This window comes from Pogona vitticeps, chromosome 1 (assembly GCF_051106095.1).
Source record: "Pogona vitticeps strain Pit_001003342236 chromosome 1, PviZW2.1, whole genome shotgun sequence".
NCBI lineage: Eukaryota > Metazoa > Chordata > Lepidosauria > Squamata > Agamidae > Pogona > Pogona vitticeps.
The window spans coordinates 250,046,911-250,069,174 of record NC_135783.1 but is presented as its reverse complement, the minus strand read 5'-3'; the positions used below and the strand labels follow the sequence as shown (position 1 = coordinate 250,069,174).

The window sequence follows — 22,264 nt, the reverse complement described above, 5'->3', positions numbered from 1 at the left end:
AGCTCAATACAGACAAGACAGATTACCAATGCAGCATCCTGAGTTACCCAGACTGCTCCTCCTGCGTGCATACTCTATATTTTATATGCACATTTGACCACACACACAGCAGTCCAACCTCCTGGGATGTCATAGGAACTGTGTAACACATGAAAACTACAGAAAATCAAAGGAGGGGTTTTACCTGTATAGAGTGAGATGTAGGGAGAATCAATCACCTCAAACTTGAAGCTGGGAAGGAACACTCGCCACTGAAAGAGACAAGAGAGTGAAAAGTCAGTCAGTATGCAGGCACTTCTGTTCATCTGCGTATGGGTACAACATTTTTGAAGAGGAGCAGCTGGTGGGAATATGAAGGTAAGCACTAAACCAGAAGGTAAGCACTAAAATTGCCACTTATTGCCAATTCACATGGTGTTTTTGTCATATATGGTTTTTCCACTAATCTCCAACATAACTCCTTGGAGGCACAAGCCACAAGAAGGAATTCTCCTTTTAGTTAAACAGCTTCCCGTTCTCGGGTTGGGTCGAAGAATCAGGAACCACCACCGACAATGCATGGGTCCAGACAGACATCTCCTAGCTCTTCCTACTATCATATGGGCTTTCTGCACTTATCCATCTTTCCACCATACTGGATGTTTTGTAGCCAGGCGGAGACACAGAAGTGGTGGCAATACACTGGATTGTTAAAATTACAGATGGAAGATGACAATCTTTGCCTTCACCCCTGCACACCTCTACTAGAGTTCCTTGTTTGAATCAGGTTATTGTAGAATAAAAGTTCATCTGAAAGCATCCTAAGTGGCTTGGACTAGGCAGGTCTGTTACATACCTAAGGAGTAAAAGGGCTGAGGGGAAAAAGGAAAGAGACACAGCATATAATTCAATATTCTCCCTACTGGCTATGTATCTTCTGATGCAGAATTTGGCCTTCATGACAGACATATGTAAATCTATAGGAATATCAGATAACTGCAGTGGTTCTAGCTTCTTTTGGCTTTTTAAAATAGGTATTAGGAAGCAAACAAATCACATGGCCACACTCTGGCAACAGCAATTTCAGAGCATGCAGTTCTATTGAATCCTTCTGATAATTTTTCACAGGATACTCTTTTAGTTACAGCCCAGCCTATAAACAGTTCTACTGTTGTCGGGAATTCCATCATCTTTCTAACTACTGGGGCTTTTGTTACAGAGACATTGCATTTTCTGAGCAATCAAACAATCATGTTTTGCTGCTGAGAAAATGAGAAATAAATGTGTTGGATTTATGTGCTCAAGTGTCACAACTACCTATTCGACTGTGTCATTATTCTGGGAAGTATCTCCTCCACTGCCCAATATGCCTGGTTGGTGAACTTTGAAAAAGGGGTTCTGGCCTACTTTAGCTCCTTAAAAAGGACACAGAGAGTAGTCCCTGCTAAAACATACATGTACAGTACATGTGTAGCCTTTTAAAAGGTAAGCCAACATGAAATGATCATCACTGTTCCCCAGCAAAGACCTAATAAATAATGAACTCTACCCCCCATCTTCTATCCAAGCAAATATGCTAACACGTTTGTAAGCCATCTGCAGATGCGATTCCATTTTCCAGCCTGAGATCACAATCTCCTTTGCAGCAAATCTCCATACCTCATCAAGGAACAGGGTATTACATCAAATATACCGGACCCAGAAGATCTACTCACAATGAATTAAGAGAGAAAGGACTAACAGTTAGGAATGCTGCCAGTTCTCAAACAATTATTATTCCAGGTTCCCTTTGAGTCACCTGCGCCATGCTGCCTTCCTGTGATAGGTGCTTCTCTGCCAAACGACTGCATGCATTCTTTCTGGATTCAGTGCAAATTTGTTCACACATTTTTTTTTTAAAAAAAAGCAAAATCTGAAATAGGTGAAAAACTGTTCTATATACATCAGGTGATTCTGTGATGTCACAGGTTCTAGCCAAGCAGAGCCAGAAGCACTGTCATGGTTGGGTGTGGGGCGGGCTAAGGAAGGTGTAAGCTGTATGAATCAGACACTACTGTGGCCAGTGAGGTAACTAGAGAGATGAAGGGGAAGTCTTCTCATTACTCTAGTGCACCTAGTAGTCATAAGCCTTCACAGGTAGCTCTGCATTGGCTCAGCTTGCTGCTAGTCAAACTTGGCAAATTAAAAAGTTAAATTAAAAATGGTGCACAGCTCCAACTGGCCAGCAGCCAGATGGTTTTGCTTCCAGCCAAAGAGTTGTTTTCTTCCTCCCCAGACCAAGTCACAGATCTGTGCTATCTGGTCTAACCTCAGAGATCCATTGCTGCTGGTTTCTACTGCAAATACAGAGAACTACTGTAGTTTCCCCTGAAAGCAGGAGAGAAGGTGTGATCTTCAGCAAAATACTGTAACTCACTTCTACCGCAGGTTCAGCATTCAGATTATGGATATCTGTATGCATTGTAAAAAAAAAGAGGAAGAGCTTACATGTGTTCCTCATCAGGAACATAATCTAGTGTTTCAGCAGAAAAGAGTTTTAAAAACTTGCTATTCAGACCCATTAGTAGTATTTCTAAAGATGAGCTGACCTGTCCCATTGGGTGTTTCATACAGGTTGCAGCCTTTTCACCTCACCATATGCCGGGTCTATATATTTCTGTTTGTCCTGAAGCCAGAGGGCATTGTTTAAAGTTAAAAAAAAAACATTTATGTCTCAATGTTCATTTGTTTTATACACTTGTGCCAAGACAGACTCAATGCAGATCATTCTGCAAACTTGGTATTTACACAGGCTAAAAAAAGCTGTTGAGCAGGGAGAACTATGTTGCATGCATTTGTGCTTCTTACTCCTCAGAAGCGCAAGGAACTGGTGCAGTCGAAAAGCAAAGCTAATCTCATGCAGCATTTTTCATATTTCCTGTGCTCTGTGAGATACACCTGCTAGGGTGACCTAGAATCATTTGGCAGGGACTTCACAATGGTGAGAGATAGCCATTGGGAGGAGGGAAGGCACTGACACTGAGTAGCTCTTCTTCCTTTTAATTTAGAAGTGGAATGAATGGAGCCTCTTTAAAAAGACCAATATTTCACCTCCAGCAGCCTGCAGTGCATCGAAGGCTTCTGTAAAGGGAACACAGCTCCACTGAGAGGCGTGAAAATGAGGCTATTTTGAAGTTTCTAGGAGATGGGAGACGTTTTATCTTGAGAATAAAAGAGTTTAAGAAATTACCAGCTAGGAAATCCTCCTCACACTCTCCCTGGCTCTTTCCCCAGAGAGGGACACAATTAATTTTAAGGAGAAAAGACATTCTCAAGCTCTGCGGCAAGAGAGAAAGGACTTGGGGACCAATCTCTCTCTTTCCTTTTCTTGTACTCTGCTTTATTCTAAAAACCTATCAAGGAGGTTAAGGGGAGGGGGAACCCTCTACATTTCCTTCTGCTTGGTTTGGCTGGCAAAACAAGGATTGTAGGGCACACTATGTCCAGACACTGCTTTTCTACAAACAAGCTGAAGTTCTGGTAAAAAAATGCTCTGTAGGATATTTGTCTGACGGACAGGGACAATTTATTTGCTGCCATCGTTTTTAGCTGGAGACCAGAAAACAGAAGGGCCAGAGGTGTTTCTCTTTCTCAAATTTCTAAAAGCATTCTTAACTCAGATGACCGTACCTGAAAAGGGAAACAGTGCAACTAAATTTACTTACACCAACTTCCACATGATCTGATCCACGGTCATCCTGTTTGTGGAGCAGCTCGAAGTAATAGCGTCTGGAAGAGAGGACACTGTGGGGAGGGGAAGAGGAGACTGTTAGAAAACAGAAACTGTACCCCCACAGTTATAGACTTCTAGGTTTATCACACCTCTTTCCCTAATGGACTCTCAGCCAGTCTGGTGTAGTACTTGGGGAGTTTGGGACTACCAGTCAGGATACCTGAGTTCAAATCTCTGCCATGAAAATCTCTGTGTTGCCTACCATACAGGATCCTTGTGTGAGGATAACATAGGGAGCAAGACAACCATGTGCACGGCCTTACTGTATGCTCCCTGGAGGAAAGGTGACATACAAATGTAATAAATACTACATAAATGAGTGCAACTGCATTGGGATGGGATGAGGAGTAAGGAATAGAAACTTTAGATGTGGACATTTCCTAAACCAATGAAAGACAAGCTGGTGTCCTCCAGCTATTTTTGACTGTAACTCCCATAAATAAGCCCTTGTCAGCAGGTCCAGTGGTAAGGGAGCATGCTGTAGTTGTAGTTCTAAACAGCTGAACGGCATAAGGTCGCCCCCCCCCATCCTATTCACGACGATTGTGCAGCAATAAATATTCTGTGAACCCAGAGAGAGAGAAAAGATAAGCAAAAGAGCAATGCTATTTGCTTTTCGCACTGCCATTTCCTTGCTTAGGAGCACTGAGGAGCCTGGTGCTGTAACTGGGAGCTTCAGCAGGATCCACGAGAAGAGAAAACAAAAAAACAACCTCACAGGGCTTTCTCTGGTCAAGCTCCTCTTTCTACTATCTAAATGCCTAAATCTCTTGAATCCTCTTTGCAGGATAACATGAAAAGGCTGTGCAAGAAACTTGCTCAACAACATTCTTTGTGTGAAACCCCTGCTGCGCTCTCCCCTCCATTTGTCAATTCTGACTAAAGGAAATTCAGATTCTCCAGTCACAAATTGAACAGACATTTGCTGAAGTTACCCAGTTGACACAACACATTATAAAGTCAAGACTCAACTCTTTTGCTGAATTAGGAGCACCTTGGCAATGGAGAGAGAGGGCAAAAGCAAGACACAGGGGTAGAGCAAAAAAGGATCCAGGCTTGGTTTGAAATGGTTGTTATTCAAGTGTTACCTCCCTCATAATCTTGCCAAGTCTCTTAGGCAAGCCCCCAAATGCTAGACCACAGCTCTCTCCTCCCTAGCTCTACTGAAGACAGAAAATGAACAGAAATAACAACAGTCTGCTTTGTCGGAATGACTGAAATTATTTGCACAAAATGTGCAAACACTTAAAAGTGCTTTATAAATGTTCTGGGTCAAATGAGACTAGATGGCAGCAGCGATGATTTTTTAATTATGTCCTTGCCCTTTTATATGTAAACCGGGGGTGGGGGTGGGAAATCTGCTTTTAATATCGAAAGAGGCATACAGGTGAGAGGAGCTTACATTTTTGCAGACCATCTTCACTTCAGGCACTTTTCTTCCAGCTCAGTTCGCATGCTGAAAGGTAAACTAAGCTGGAGAAAACTGCCCAAGGCAAATGGGCTGTGGGGAATTAAAGTAGGAGAGGTCATAGCTCTATCTTCCCATATGCTCCTCCTTAAAACCCCAGTCCCTCATTTTACCAGTGAACTGGCACATAACTGATAGTAACAGGAAGAGAAATCAGGTTATAGGAAACCGGGAATAGAGTGCCCTATAGAAAATGGAGTAAAAGCATGTGTATCCTGCAGAGATTCTGCTTGCTGATCACGAGAAGCCCAGCTTCAGCCTTCTTTGGTAACACAGCCTGCATCAGACACTGCACATATGGGTTCAGTCATCTGTGCACAATTATCATGGCTCTAAGAAAACATTTTCTCTCACTCTCTTCCCAACTGAATTCTGACTACCTTATAAGTAAAATACTGAACCAGAGTCCAAATTACACCGCAGCAGGGTGTAAATGACATTGGCAATGGTTTCTTGAAAAAGGTACATAGCAAAATGGGATAGGCTATGAAAATCTCCAGTCACTGAGAGCTCAAACATGTAAGCTGAAAAGGAGAGTGTGCACATTTTTAAACAATACATGACAGGCCTTTTAGGGAAAAAAGAAAAAGGAAGAGGAGGAGGAGGTGGTGGCACATGGAGAATGTGATGAGCCATTCCGGAACTGATGGATGCCCCCCCCCCGATTTGGTTGACAAGAGGCAAGACACAGATGCTGCGGTTGCAGCCAAGATCCTGCTGTTCTGTTGCTGCTCCCTGTCAGTCCTGATAAGCCATAGTAGGGAACTCCTAATATCCTTCTCTCACACACTTGCTGGTTTAGTGTGTTACATGTTGCTGCTGTCATGGAAACTATATCTGTATCTCACACAGGGAGGCAGAGGGTTCCCTGTGTTAAGCTGACCACAACAACAAATACATGGGACACTGGATTCATTTCCAACACAAATGCCACAAGGTTGGAGAATTTTGCTTCTTCATCACAGGCAAGGGATTCTCAGGTGTGGGCAAGGCAAGACTCAGTCTGACATAAGCAAAGGAAAAAGAAAGATCTTCGTTCAGTTACTTCCTAGCCTAAAATGAGGTCTTGTGGTGCCCCTGGTTACTGGTTTGCTCAAGTGAAACAACGGAGAATGCATCATCATTTTGCAAAAATGTTGAGCTCTCAGTATATTACAACAAACTTTGGAGCAGCAGGAGAGAGAGACAGAATCGTCAAAACTATTGCTCTTGCTTCATTTTGAACAGCCTTTCCCAACCCAGTGCCCTCTAGATATCTGGGATTGCAGCTACCATCATCCTGGACTACTGGTAATGTGCTTACTGGGACTGATGGAAGTTGTAGCCTGAAACATCTGATGGGCACAAAGCTAGAGAAGGCTGGATGCCTTTAGCTAAGGGGGCGGCACAGCTCTGACCAACGCAGGAGAGGTGCTGAGTGCAGCAACAGAGCAGTGTGAAGCCCCAAAACTGAAACAGGAAAGGAGAGGTGCAGGTCAGTAATGAGGTGGGACAGCTGCGACAGTTAAAACCATATATTTTGGCCAGGCTTGAATAATGTTTCACATAGTATTATATCCCATCATGTATTATAAAATATAAAGGAATTTTCATTAGCCCATCTGGCCATTTGTGGGGATGTGTGTGCTGCTCCGTGTATCCAAACTATGCAAACCAGAAACACTACAGTCTCTTCCACACAGCTGTGGTTCAGCTGAAGAAGGAAAGAACCTCTCTAATTTCCCTTGGGAACTCTGGGACATATACCGGGCTTTTGCTATCTGAAGTTGGCTAAGCTCCAATCAGCTGCTTCACTGAACTGTACATGGCAAATGTGTTCAAACTATTCTTGCTGCCACTGCCAATTTCTGCCCTTCCCTTCCCTCCTGCTTTCTTTCATCGGCTCCCTAATTAGATTACTGCACTGAATTGTCCCCAGCTAATGATCTGTTAGGAAAGCTGCCGTGTATTCACACATAACCACACACCTATGGAGTATTACTGAATGGTAGGCCCTGGGGTTCCAGGAATCGTGTATGTTGTCTTTGTGAACCAATCTGTAAGGGGTCAGGATGCAGCTCCACCCATTCTAAGCAGAAGGAAAAAGGGAATGAGGTGGAATAAGATGGGCCTTTGGGTATAGGCTCTGACAAATTATCCCCAATATAAATGAATCGTTGTCGTTGTCGTTGTGGTTGTGGTTGTCGTTGTCATCATCATCATCATCATCATCATCATCATGTGCCATCAAGTCAATTCTGACTTATGGCAACTCTTTTCAGGGTTTTCCAGCCAGAGAATACTCAGAAGTCGTTTACCATTTCCTTCTTCTGGGGGCAGCTCTGAGACCGTGCAGCTTGCGCAAGGCTACACAGGCTGGCTCTACTCTCAGGAAGCACAGTAGGGAATCAAATACCCAACCTTTGTCTCTGCAGCCAGATAACTAATTCACTGAGCTACCCAGCCAGCTAATACAAATGAATGGGTAATTAAGAAAGGAATGTGTTAAAGGATTAAGAAACCACGTTGTAAATGTATCATTTGAAATCCATTTATTCAATAAAGTCTGAATAAATTTCAGAGAGAAAGGCTTGTAAATAGATCAGAATAGATCATTCTAGAACCAGATTATGGCCCTTCTCTGGCCTTATTTTCATCTGATAAAAAATTACACTGTAACTAAGGCCTTAAAAAAACCAGGGAAAGCCATGTTACTCTACTATAGGAAATTCAAGAATCTTGTGGCATCTTAAAGACCAAGAGTTTTATTGAGACATTTCTGCTACAGGAAAATGCTTGTAATTAAATTGCCACAAGAATCTTTTTAAAATCCTTTTAAAGTCACCTCATAGCAGATCTCAACATGCACCTCAAGCCTGTAAATGATGAAACATAAAGAAGGGGAAACTCTGGCCTAAATGCTGGGGTTGGGGAGGAAAAAAATCCATTTTATAGCATAACACTCCCTGCTTTCTAATTTATACAAACCGCAGCCTCCTGAAATGAAAGACATACCCCTTCATAAAGCTCCTACCTTAAAACAGGAGCACATGCCAAGTATGGAAATCAAAGGTCTTCAAACCAAGCCTTATGAAGAATGGTTGAAGAAGTTGCACATGTTTAGCCTTGAGAAACTATGAGGAGATATGAGAGCCATCTTCAAATATTGGGAGAACATCTCCCCAATAGGAGTCATCTGACAGTGGAAAGGACCCTGGCCCCAATAGACATGTGGAGGGCCTGGCTTCACCACCGCAGAGTGCCTAATAACCAGAGTGTTTCTATAAACAATGGCTACTTCCTCCCCCCGCCCCTCAAGTCTACCCTGGTACTAGACTGCATAACCAGAAGGACAGGCAAGAGTCTGTCCCCCTTCCCCGCCCATCCAAGTTTTGGTTATGCATGGCAGGTCTGCATCCTCCTCCAGAATAAGGTCTTGAATAATCTGAGATTTGTTGGATACAGACCCGGCATCAGGAGCACCAGATTTAGAGTGGAGGGACGGCTGGTCTGACTACCTCAAGACTGACAGTTGGTCACAGTGCCAGAACAGTGAACAGCCTTCAAACATCTGTTCACCGTCCTTTTGAAATGAGTAGGAACTGTGCCATCACCATACCTCCCTCTACCCGTAATTACTCAGATGTTCAAAGGACCCCTGCTGGGGGGGGCAAGCCTTCCACTCCATGTCAAACAAAAGAAAAGTAAAAGAAGAGACCAAAAAATATACCAAATTAATACAAGTAAACAATACAGTGGTAACAAGGTTAACAAAATTAATCCAAACCATAACATAAAAATACACATTTAAATTAAACAATAATCAAATAAACAACTTAAAATTAAAACTTAAAAAGAAAAGGAATACCAACAAGAAACCACTCCCCCCCAGACCACCCCCCTGCCACACCCAGAGAAAGAAAAAGTAAATAAGGAAAAAATAAAGCAAGAGAAAGAAAAGTTATAGGTCCATGGCCAGATTTTCCCTCTGGGGAGGTTCGAAGTGGAGGGGACAATGCTGGAGGATGTGTACCTGATTGTTAGTATCATAAGTATGGGCAGAATGCAATTTTGTGGTCTTTGGGCTATTGAAGGTAAAGGTAAAGGTTTCCCTTGACATTTAGCCCAGTTGTGTCGGACTCTAGGGGGCGGTGCTCATCTCCGTTTCCAAGCTGTAGAGCAGTGGTGTCGAACTGTGGCCCTCCAGATGTTCTTGGCCTTCAACTCCCAGAAATCCTGGCCAGCAGAGGTGGTGGTGAAGGCTTCTGGGAGTTGAAGTCCAAGAACATCTGGAGGGCCACAGTTCAACACCACTGCTGTAGAGCCAGCATTTGTCTGAAGACAGTTTCCATGGTCATGTGTCCAGCGCGAGTAGACATGGAACGCTGTTACCTTCCCACCAAGGTGGTCCGTATTTATCTACTCGCATTTGCATGCTTCCGAACCACTAGGCTGGCAGGAGTGGGACAAGCGAAGGGAGCTCACTCCGTCGCATGGACTTGATCTTACAACTGCTGGTCTTCTGACCTTACAGGACAGAGGCTTCTGTGGTTTAACCCGCAGCACCACCACGGCCCTAATTTGGACTATTTGCCCCCCCTCAAAAAAACCAAAAATCCTCCTCAAAATTCTTGTCCCAAGAATTGTAATTAGGAAATCACACCTCTGCACAGTCTATTCCTGCCTCTGCCATACTCTGAGATAACCTGAGCCAGGTGATTCACTTTGCTCTACTGGGTGTCCCAATGTCTACGAAAATGAAATGATGTTAACAGTACTACTGTGGACTAGATTATGGTTAGGCTCAATTTCCTCCTGTCACTAAAGTGCTTTTTAACCTATGGTGCACATTATGGCTACATAACAGGATGAAGTTTAGGAGCAGGGAAAAAGGAGAAACTAGTCCAAAATAAAACAAAAGACCCAAAACCAAACATGAGATTTAACTGTACCAAATTCTCATGCTCTGTATTTAAGTGCTTATGTTCCCTACTTCAAAGAAACTGAAGAGCAAAAAAAAATGGTCAGAAGCCACAATACTTCCCAGCATGTATGGGAACTTAACTATTTCCCTTCACTACTTAAAGTTGTATTATTTCACCAATAGACAGAGACAAACCCTACATTTATTCACCCTGCTGATGCACCAGCATGACGACATGTGCTGGAAATCTGCCAGTATGTCCAGCATTGGGTTCCTCTATTCTCTGGGCAGGTGCTTCTCCATTCATACTCCCCCCAACCTCCTCCAAGCATTTGGACGCCTTCCCTCATTTCTTTCCCCCAGCAGCTGGGGGAAGCAATAAGCATTCAACATGCATCTTCACTGTTATTTCAGAGCTTGACCCTAACAAGAAAACTCTGCATGCCCCGTTCTTCACATTTGTCCTTTCTGCCAGTCTGAGGGCACAGCACAGAATATATCACCCACACACCCACACCAAGCAAAGCTGTGCCAAAAGGTACACAAATGTATTTATATAGCACACATAATAGCAGTCCATGGGCTACTATAAAGAAGAGAACAGTTCATCAACCTGGAAATGTTTTCCCACTGGCCTATTTCAACACCGCCACCCCATTCTGTTCTCTTAAAACACAACAGCTATGTACTGACTAAACCTTTCTAGTTTGTAAAGGGCAATCACCAGCTGATTCCAGGCGTTTATTGTTGTAGCATACTGGCTGATATCCTGTTGCTTAACATGGTAAGTTGGACTAGAGTAGGCCCATTGTATCGGTGGGGTTTGGTGAGTCAATTCCTTTGTACATTCCATTGATTCAAACGCACCTACTCTAGTCGTGACTTCCTTTAGAACAGAATGGCCCAGGAGGCAGAGAGCTCTCTTTTGTGAGAGACATTTAAGCAAAGTCTGGATGGCCTGTTTTGTCACAGATGCTGCAGTTGCCTCTCTCGTTGTAGATCCTTCAGTGATCTCAGAGGTTGGCCCAGATAGCCTCCCATGCCCCTTCCAAGTCTAAATGTCTGCCATTACAGCACCACACAAGGCCAAACGAGACGGCACTACAGGGAGTGACGCAAAGTGGGAGGGAAAGACCGGAGCTACAAAGTGTCAAGGACTACTGGGTTTGACAGTGAGTTGATGGAGCAGGCAAAGACAGGCCCAGAAGATTGCTGCCAGCTAAATCCAAAGCAGTGTCAAACAAGGAGGAAAAGCAACAGGAGGGGGAGCTGACAGGCTTCAAATCTACGCCGAAAGTAGCTTCAAACTGACAAGCCTGGAAGAAAGACAAAAGAAGGAGGGTGGAAAAGAGCAGGAGAGCAGAGGAAGGAAGAAGCAGGGAGAAACTCAGAAACGGAGAAGGGCTAATGAAGGAACAAATTTATGGAAATGATTATTCATTTGCCACATCAGGCTGCCCCCAAGGGATACAGCTATCCTTAGATCTGAGAGACTGGGGGTCAACATTCTTTCTCTACCTCACTCTTTCACTTTAAGTCAGCAAGTAAATTTATCTTTTTCTCAATTTCCCACCAATTTCCCATCTGAAAACTTGGAAAACCATAATCTCCTCACAGAGTCCTTGTTTGAATTTTCATTAAGTACCAGGACAATAAAGGCTTGTAAAGCACTTCACAAATTTAAAGTACTGCTTAAAGGAAAAATAACATATTGTGCCTCTGCTGTTCCATGGCCTTCATCATTCTTCCGAGTGTCTTGTTTATGTACAGTTTTTGAACTGTGCTAATGAGGAATGCCATACTGAAAATGCTGGCAAAGACAACTATTGTCAGCTTGCAGAGAGTAAGAGTTATCAAATAAAAAATTAGTTGAGCCATCTAAGTTGCTGTAAGTGTATGAAAATGTTTGGCAAAGCGTTCTGTGTAGTAACATACCTACATACTTCAAAATGGAGACGATTCTGTTTTCCCTCTTTTTTATCCCTCCAGCACTTAAACAAATAAAAGATGCAGGAATCTAAATGACAACATATGCTTACTTGTTAGGAGGTGATTTGAAATAACTACACAAAGCACAGCTGCTGGATCCAACTAAAAGCCAAGTATTCGCTTTCTAATAGAGGTCAGACATAAATTATACGCACACAGCAGCAACATCCCTCGGCAGCAACTGGCATTGAGACTTCAATGGTGTTTCTTGGTCAAGAGCCATGGAAGACCTAACTTCCACAACTTTGTCGAATTTCCTTACCCCCCCCCCACCTCCAATGCCTCTCTTCCCCAATTTTGCTCTGGAAATTGTGAGGAAAGGGCGTCCATACATACCGGATTGGCCTGGAGACCTGTGAGCTGAATTTTGTAAACTCTCCTGGGGCAGTCCACTCAGAACCCAGCTAAAGAAGAGAAGAAAGGATGTGAACGTAGACACCAAGTCCAACAGTTGACAAAAGCAACTTGAATACAAAAAATGATGCCAAATGGTGCTGTTAAAATGTGGAATTTTGAATGTATAATGTGTTACAATTATTACGCGGGCATAGAAAAAGCATTCTGGAAAAATGTACACCGCATTTTAAAAATGAGGTTCAAGTCGGAGTTTACTAAGTTACTGCTAAACAACCAGATGTCCAACCAAGTCTGGAAGCAATAATATTACTGACAGTTGAACAAGTTCACAAATGACAGCTGCAAAGGAAAGAATTGAAAATGTATTGAAATAATTGTTTTGTAATATGTTAGGTCCATGGTATTTCAGATCCTGTGATTTTATATACTTTATTTTATTAGATCCTTATAGTTTCATCCCATTGAAATCTGTAGGCTCTGAAACTGGTAGTCACAAAAATAGTGCTTATCATCAAGGTGGCAGCTTGCCAGGTTCTGATTCACAAGATCTATATTCAACAGGCATTATAGATGAAAACAAAATGAAAATAAAGAGCAAAACAAGACAAAAACATAGTGGCATCTTAAAGACCAAATCTTATTTTTTTTTAAATTTGAGCTTTCATGGGCAAGTCCATTTCATCAGACATAAGAGCTATTAACAGGGATTGTAAAAGCAATTGAAATTCTTATTATAAAATTGTCTGCTGGTGTATCAGGACCCTGTACTTACAGGTCCAGCAAAAGTCAGACATTTACATTTGAAAGAACTATAAATATATGGAGGCACAAGAAACACATTCAGCTCATCGCAAGGCAACACACCACACATACTGGATATGAACAACAAACATGTAACAGCAGTAACAGATGAGGAGAATATGAATTTTCCTCCATAGATTCAAACCAGTTTGGCTGGGTGAACATTTAGAATTATTTTGTGTGTATTCTTAGTATGCTTAAAGGCTAAGAAAGTTATTTTCCTTAATATGTTTTTATTCCTTAAAACTTTGGTATTTTAGAGTTATATTTCTGCTTTTTCACTGTGCCTTTTTAGGCTACAAGCTCTTGCATGTTAGAGTGCAATTAAAACATTATTTTTGTTACTCTATTGTACTTTTTATGCTCCTGTACATTGGAATGAATTCTACCTTAAGTATTTGCCTACAACTTAAATTTAGGTTTCATATGTTTTTAAGAATTTGTGCCTAGTGTTCACATGGCTGAAAGACTTTCATATGTTTTCAACAGTTTTGAAATATTTTTGCACCTATGGAAAATAGAATGTATATGAATAAAGCTTGTAGAATTAGACAAGTTGATCTTGCCTGGAATTATGGCAACAATGAAAAGACTTGCACCTTGATACTCATACCCAAATGATATGGTTGGAAATGATGATCTGATTTCATTCTGGAATTAAATGGGATAAATGCTAGTTGTGGTGAACACAGGCTTCTGATTTTTCCCGTGAGGTACCGTATTTGCTGGCGTACAAGATGACTTTTTTGGCCCAAAAAACATGTCTCCAAGTGGGGGGGGGTCATCTTGTACGCCGGGGGCACTTCATTTGAACAAAGAAGGAGCTGCCGTTGAGTGAGTGACGTGGGGCCGCGCTGGCCGGGGAGGAAGGCAGGTGGGCAGGCAGGCAGTCGGTCCGGATGGAGGAAGGGAAGCAGAGACGGCCATGCCTGAGCGACCAGAGCCCGCCGCCCCGCGCCGCTGAGCCAGCTGCGTGCTCGCTCTCCCGCCACCCACCCGCTTCCCCTCTTCCTCCTCCTCCTCCTGCCGCCGCCCACGCAGCCTCTCCCCCTCTTCCTCGCCCTCTTGCTGCTGAGCCAGCTGCGCGTGCGCTCGCCTGCCACCTGCCCGCTTCCCCTCTTCCTTCTCCTCCTCCTCCTGCCGCTGCCCACGCAGACTCTTCCCCTCTTCCTTGCCCTCCTCCCTGCCGGCCATGAACTTCCAGGGCGGGCCCGGGCAGAGCCCCTGGCAGCCGGCGCCGCAACAGAGCCGTCCACTCTATATTTTGAGTGGAAATGTTGGGCCGTCGTCTTATACGGCCAGTCGCCTTGTACGCCGGCAAATACGGTATATAAATTTCTGTAGGGCCCTTAGGGAAATATTCAGGAGTCAGACTCACTGACCTTACAGGGCTGGTTGAAGCTTTCTGAAAAATCACAATCTAAACACTTTTAAGCACAAGTGCCTTTTCAGAGGAAGAGCTTGAAGATTAGTCACAGTTACCAGGCCCAAGCATATACTAAGAAAAATATGCCTTTAGCATAAGACTTGCTAATCTTCAACTAGCTGACAGCAGTTATTATGGTTTTTTCTTTTTGTTCGTTTGTAATTTTATTTTTATTTTTTTATTTTATTTCCCATCTGTTGGGAAAAATTGAGCCCTCCGACATTTTTGGACTGCAGTTCTCAGCAGCCTTGCCTGGCATAACCAATAGTGAAGAATTCTGGGGATTTGCAGCTCAACTGATTTGGACAACCCCACTTTTCCTATCTCTGGTCTAGGCTGCAGGCTGATAAAAGCATTCTCTTGCAAAATGGATGGACCTTGACGCTGGAAAGGGGCTGTGGGTTTGCTTGTATGTACCTCACTGACCAATGCCTGGTACATCTGTGGTTGCTGAGATCTTCATACTGTATGCTTAATGTGGGGATCTGCATGGAGTTTTGTAAGCAGGTTCAGTAGCAAAGCACCACAACTGGGAAACCTGCCTATCAGGATTCCTAAGTCCAGAAAGTCTGAAAATAGAATATAGTGGATAGCTAGAAGATGCATAACTTCTAAAAGCAATCACTCCAACATTTCAGCAAAGAAAGCACTCCTATTTATAAGAAGGTGTGGTTGATGGCACAGTCTGAGTATTCAGTAGTGTAGTCTGGGGTGTTGTGCAATCCACCGGAGCTGTTACTCACATCGCACATAAACACATGTAATGTATGCAGCCCCATGTAACCTAGGGGCAGACCTGCAAAGGCTTAACCTTGCAGAATGAAATCTTTTGCTGATTCCTCATCACCTCTAACAGGTTATTAGCATTAAATACAAAGAAAAATCTAAGCCCTGGACCAAATTGAGAGGAGGTTGTTTGCAACATAGATAAAGGGATATTGCAGAGTTGCTTTTAAACATTTTAAGACACTGTACAGTATTTCATTAAGACTGAATGAAAATGTTAAAAAACTGAATCTTTCTCCATGATGCTATTTAATGCCCAGCTGTTTTTCCTTAGCATGTTCTTCCGAATGCAGTAAAGTGCTCACACTCTGAACCAACATTTAAAACCTAAACTATTTTACTGGCCCTCAGATTGAAAGGCGATTTCTCTTTTACAGTGAGAAAAGGGATTTGTTCACATAGGGTTTTTGTTGGGTTTTGTTTTGTTTTTGGTTCTCTAATACAGCTGTAGGGCCTCTCAGTGACCAATATGGAAATCTGAGTTTTATCTTCCATTCAGAACAAACTGGAGAAATAACCACCAAATCAGTACACAGACATAAGATTAACCTCAAAATCAATGGCCAGTATCCTGTTGCTTAGTACACTAAATTGCACTGGAATTGGCGAAATGATTCAATGACAATTGGGTGAGTCCACTCCTTTGTAAGTTCCACTGAGCCAAATAGTTCTACTTTATTTGCAACTTACTTTAATATAGTAAGTTACAGTTAGAGTAGACCTATTCAATCCATGGGATTTACCAATTATTATTATAATTTATTAAATCCCCACTGATTCAATGGGCCTACTCTAATTCAATTTACTACACATGATAAGCAACAGCTTTTGGGTCAATATTAGTGAACAAATTAGGTTGTTTTAGCTTCTGAGCTAAACTAGAAAAAAGGGAGGGGGGCTTCAGCATAAGGTATTACCACCATAACATGATAGCATTTAAAACAAGCTGACATGTATAGACATATTTGTATATTGTGTTGGAGATCCAGGTTATAATTATGCATCCTCCAGATGTAAAAATCACAGCTGAGTTGGCTTGAGGTTTATATGGCTCCCAATGGCAATACTACTAGTTCCATTTACATTCAACTACCCCAGCAAGGAATCAGAGAAATGAGGCCAGATGGCACTGCCTGTAAGAAGAAAACAAGAAGCAGCATGTCTAAGACACTATGATGCCATTACTGTGAAGCCTATGACAGTGTTAGGAGCTAAGAGAAAAGGCAGAATGCATGCCCACCTTGCCCACAAAGGCCACCACACGTGCATTGGCTGGAGTCTCGTCAGAGCTGAGCCAGAATTCTGAGTTATCATCTGAAGCTACAGAAAACTGGAAATCCCCTACAAGACAGAATAAAAATGAGCTGTGAGTTACACATAGGAGTGGCACAGAAGAGGAGGATGGTTTAGTGAGAGTGAAAATAATTACTGGGCTAGTGGGCTGGATGTTTACGGCATTGTTGAAGGGCAGGTACCTAGGCAAGTGTTCTTATGGACAGAGCTCTGGGACTTAAAGAATGCCTGAAGGAACACCTGGCTTTTTGTTTTCTAAAGGAGTGCATGAATGGAGGACACTGTGCTTCCTTATATTTCTAGTCCAGACAGGAACTATAGTTAGAAGATTCTTTGAAGTTGTGAAGTTTATGGACCTGAGGAGGGGAGGAAATACAGTCATTCCTGGCAAAGCCTGGAGTGAGGTTTTTAATCTTGCGATTGCCCTGCCTCAAACACAGAACTTTACAGAAGGTTTTTGCAATTGCTTCTGATGGAAAGAGCAAAGAATGCTTTTTTGGAATCATCTAGCTCCCCTGCTGGCCCAGTCAACTCCCAATATGATAGATTAGGTGGAAGGAATGTTCTGGAAGGACAAAGGTATATTCTGGCCTGAAGGGAGGTAAGCCTGTCCCCAGCCCTTGGAAGCAAAATTCAAGGGTAGTAACTCCTCTCACCATCTTTGAAAGGATGAATGTAGCCAAAAATACGTAGCCCATAATTCTTCCACTTGGGAGATACAGCCAACTTTTTTACCGTTGTACGTGTCTAAGAGCCAGAAGAGAAAAGGGGAAGAGTGAGAGTAACATCCAAAAACACAGCTTTTGAGCAAACAAGGGCCCAATATTTTTGCATGTGCTTGCATGGCAGAAAACAGATAATTAATGTATGCCAAGGTTCTTCTACAAATGTCTCTTCTGTGTGTCTTTGGGGAAGTCATTCAGAAGTCAGTGCAGAACATGAGTCTTAAGCAGATGGATCATTGGTATGATTAAATGAAGTTGTGTATACTGAAGCCCTTTACATATTTCATTCATACAGCATGTCTTGTGTCTCCAGGACATGATCATGGGAACAGACATGACTGTGGGAATGGAATACCATAGCTTGATACCAGTCTGCTCAAATCTGTGGAAGGAATTCTAGCATTGGTATTTGAGCTCAAGCCAAATGTTTTTGCAAAATGCAAATTCACTGCAACAGTGGCTAATATTTACCATGCAGAGGAGAAAACAGAAACCTCTCTTCTGGAAGTAATGTAGGCATTGGCATCTTTATCTTTCAGAACAGCTTGTACTCACATGAGGATAGAGGGGGAAATGCAGATTCTTTCTTAGATGTCCCACAGCTCCTCCACACCAATCTTCAAAAACATGCAGATTGGCTTTCCCTTTGTACTGCAGAACAAAATGGTAGCATTTAGTCTCTATGTAAGCTCTCTGTGGCTATTTATCTGGTATTGGTACGTACATGTGCACACACAAGTGTGTCTAAAGATATGCCCCATCCACACTTTATACACTTCTGTTATTTACTTCTTTTGCCTAATAGCTGCAACTTTCAGGGTGGTTCACAATAAGCTTAAAACAAGGAAGCAAGAAACTATACCAAAACAGCAAAACAGATTAAGACAGCCACAGAAACCAATGACAAACCAACAGGGAAGAACAGCAATTACATGTAGATCTGAAAAGTACAAATACTTTTTAAAAAAACTAAATGACTAAAGCCTGGAAGATTAAAAATCAGCTTCCAAAACGCTATAAAGTAGACACTAAATGAGAATCCCTGGAGAGGGCATTCTGTTATCATGTCATCAGGGTGCTTCCACTGAAAAGCTGTTTTCTCTAGTTGCCACCCACCTTTCCTCATTTACTGGGGGAACTTCGAAGGATGACCAGAGATAAAATTAGGTACATATGAGAACAGATATGGGCTGGAATCCTGAGTTCATGAAAGGTGTGCTTAGACTTCCACAGCTAATTGACAAGGTGTTGAGATGCATCTCACTTGTGTAATGAAGCAGTGACCAAGCAGGTGACTAAGGTTACTTAGGCACTTCATTAGTTAGCTGTAATTAGGCACAGCAAGTGCACAGGAATTCATACAAACCTTAGCTGAGCACCAATAGGGTTCTGGCCATTACTGCAAGGTACACCAGTGTTGCAGGGGTATACCTACAGCAGTCTGTTTTACTTTTACTTATTAAAATATTTAGAAGTCAGGCTTTGGCCAAGGGACAAGAGTTGTTCCATCATATCTCACATTAATGAACATCTTTGTGAAAATATAAATCTTTCTCTACACTGTAACCTAACGATGTATTTTATTACTCCATCTCAAATCCTACATTCTGCACTCAAGCGACTGTGTTCTTACCTAACTCTTTTTCTTCATTATTAATTCTACTATTTTTTTTCTTTAAATTTTAAGATCTCTACAACAAAATCACTTTAAAAGCAACAAGGGTTAACATTAACACTAATAAAATATAGCATAGCAATGTTTTCACAACGGATTCAGATAGTCATCATCCAAATTAGAAACACAGAAGGATTTGATCAGTAGGAAGCAAGAAGACTCTACGGTTTAAGAAGGGAAAAGTACTGTGGAACACAATGATGTTAACTAGCTAAAAGAACAGATGTCTAAAGGGTGGGATTTTATGCATGTAGTCACTCAAACATCTCATTAATAACTTTTAGCCATATTTTTTGAAACAAAAACCCAAATTAAACACTTACTAGCACAAGTTTTTGGGGGTCTTATTTACTTTCCCCTTCCACCCCAACATTTGTCTTCCAGTCACAGCTGGCTGTGAATATCCATTTGGGCTCTTGTATAAACATCAGATTGGAGTGGTATGTGGAGTTTTTGTCTGGTAGAACAGGACTTTGCAGTAACTGAACCACCTTTTATTTATGTCTTATACAGTGATCCTGTCCAGTCCAATGAATGACATTAAAGCCCTTCTATCCATAACCAAAGCATGACTTGTAACCTTAACATAAAAGGTTATATGGATGTTTCCTAGCTATACAAACGTCCTTGGAACAAAGGAAAGGGAAACCTTCTTCCCAGGATTACCAGTTCCTTGCTTCAAACCAGTAATCTGTTAATTACTGACTGCCAACATTTTAACAGGCAATTGGAATGGCAATACTTTCTTCTACAATTAAGACCACACATTAACAGTAACTCTGCCTCACTAACACCTTTTACGTACTTCTTTTGTCCTACTAGTCGTTCCCAATCGTGGGTCCCCAGAAGTGCTTGAATTACAATTCCCAAAAATCTCGGCCAGCACAACTAATAGTGAAGGCCTCTGGGGGTTTTAGTCCAAGAACATCTGGGGACCCAAAGTTGAGAACCATTACTGCCATTTATGCCAATTATGGCTCTTAATGATCTTCAGTATCTAGCCCCTGACATCGTTCTAGGAAAATAAGCTTGCCCAGCTTCACTTATGTTCAAGCCACAAATACATCTGCTGATTGCTGATGCTCACCCAACAAAGCTATCATGACCAAAAATACCATTCCATCAGAAACAGAAGATCAACATTTACTGCCATATGAAAGACCAGACAAAGCTATGCTGCAAATGTAAGTTGCCCTTATATTTTCTCTAATTCTTAGGGAAGCCTCATTATCAAACACCTATGGGAATTGTAGTTTTCTTAGAATGTTCCAAATTCACCATTAAATTCTAGCCCACGCATGGATCTAAAATCCCCAGGGTTCCTTGGGAAGAAGTTGTGGTGGCTTAATTGATCTAAGTTTGCAACTGAAGATGTGCCCCACTTCTGGCATGCTGCTTCAAACTTTTCTCTCATTATTTCTTAATTTCTTTCCCATTATTTTTTTTCAATTCTCTGAGGCCTATTCTATTGGTTAAGCACAATCAACTAATTAATTGGCTTTCTATATTCAGTGTACTTATTCTGCCATTCTTCCCACTGACTACCCTTTTAGTAGGATGAACAGTGAGTTGCTCTAATATGTTAAAGTGTAATGAAAATACTAAAATCTACTTGCAATGCATTACCAACACTGCTAATGCAGAGATTTCCATTTGGATGGCAAACCTGCACCAAGTCAAAAGCTTGCAATTTCTAAGCAAGTTGGGTTAGAAAACGTTTTGTTTTGCTTCTGATCAAGTTATCACACACTGTGCTGTTCTTGGTACATTTGCAACAAACGAGGTACAGTGCAGTAATTACTAAGGAACACAAGTCATGAAGATAAAAGGCAGGATAAGGAATCTATTCATGAGTACACCTGTCACTAGGTAACTGCTCAAGTCTGTGGTATGAAAATATAGGCTGAGGCACTTGAGACTCTTTCAGACAGAGCATCCATTCTACTTAATATATCTAATTCAGCAATGATTTCACTGTTTCCGCCATTCATAAGATCTTTCCGTTATCCTACCTAGTACTGTGACATTTTCTATTACTATCTTTTCATCTGTTCTGAAAACAAACTTTATTTTTAGTATTGCTTTGTTTTGGGAGTGGGGTTTAGAGCTATGGTGCTTTCCCTTGAAGATGATGTGTGATGAGAGCCTCCCAGTCAGAAGCTTTTAATTTGCAAAGAAACAAACAAATGCTGCATAAATTCCAGCAGAGAAGTGCAGCTCTTATACATCTTTAAAGCATTTTCTTAAAGACTTCCTAAAGAGAAGCAGTTTTCTTAAAGAGGAGTGCCTTCTAAAAGGGATGTTTGGATGTAAATCCCAGTGAGCTTCATGCTCTTTAGCTGGGAAAGAGCATGAAGCTCACTGGGATTTACATCCAAACATCCCTTTCAAAAGGCACTCCTCTTTAAGAAAACTTAAGAGACATGAGAGGACTTCTGCTCCATTTGGAGGATTCCTATCAAACTGTTAAGTGTGTGTTTGTGGGTTAGATTCCATATGGAAACACACACCTGGTGCATGTATGCGTAGGTTCACTTGTTCCTTATACTATATCAGGAAAACAATTACAATCCATATCTGTGGCCTGTTAGTTTTCTACAGACAAGGTTTTATCTACCAGAGACAAATACTGGAGAGATCCACCTAGATCCATGGTTGCCTTTTGGAACGACTTATGGAGCAGCACCATCTTCAGGCATAATCACAGCACACATTATGTTGTTTTCTATTTACAGAAGATGCAAGTTCATACTTTAGATTTGCAATATGGGACCACATTAACTGAAGTTCTCTTGTTCCTGTAGAGGCTACTAGATTTTATTAATTTTTAAAAAACTGAGACCTGCACGTCCTTCTCCAACACTGGTTCAAAAATTAAAACCTACAAAAGGCAAGCAAACAGGTGGGACAGACAACATTACACTAATGTATTTATTGGTGTCATAGGATACTTTTCTTACTAGCTAATGCAAGGTATTAAAACAAAAAGGTTCCTTTCATTATTTTTTTAAAGCAAACCATGAGGCAATGAAGCAAATGTGACATGCTCTGGTTGCTAACAGGTCGGTCTGATTCAAGAGGAGTTTTAAT

General features: G+C 41.8%; 1 protein-coding gene across 1 annotated transcript in view; it reads right to left on the bottom strand.

Annotated features, from left to right (window-relative positions):
- The window catches only part of B4GALNT4 (beta-1,4-N-acetyl-galactosaminyltransferase 4), a 251,205-nt gene that overhangs the window by 45,984 nt on the left and 182,957 nt on the right, over positions 1-22,264 (bottom strand). The window contains exons 4-9 of the mRNA XM_072985559.2: positions 18,055-18,150; positions 17,431-17,521; positions 16,722-16,822; positions 12,448-12,515; positions 3,684-3,762; positions 185-251 (exon numbers count right to left, since the gene is read on the bottom strand). Coding sequence (XP_072841660.2) covers positions 185-251; positions 3,684-3,762; positions 12,448-12,515; positions 16,722-16,822; positions 17,431-17,521; positions 18,055-18,150 — 502 coding nt within the window. The remainder of the gene's footprint in view (positions 1-184; positions 252-3,683; positions 3,763-12,447; positions 12,516-16,721; positions 16,823-17,430; positions 17,522-18,054; positions 18,151-22,264) is intronic.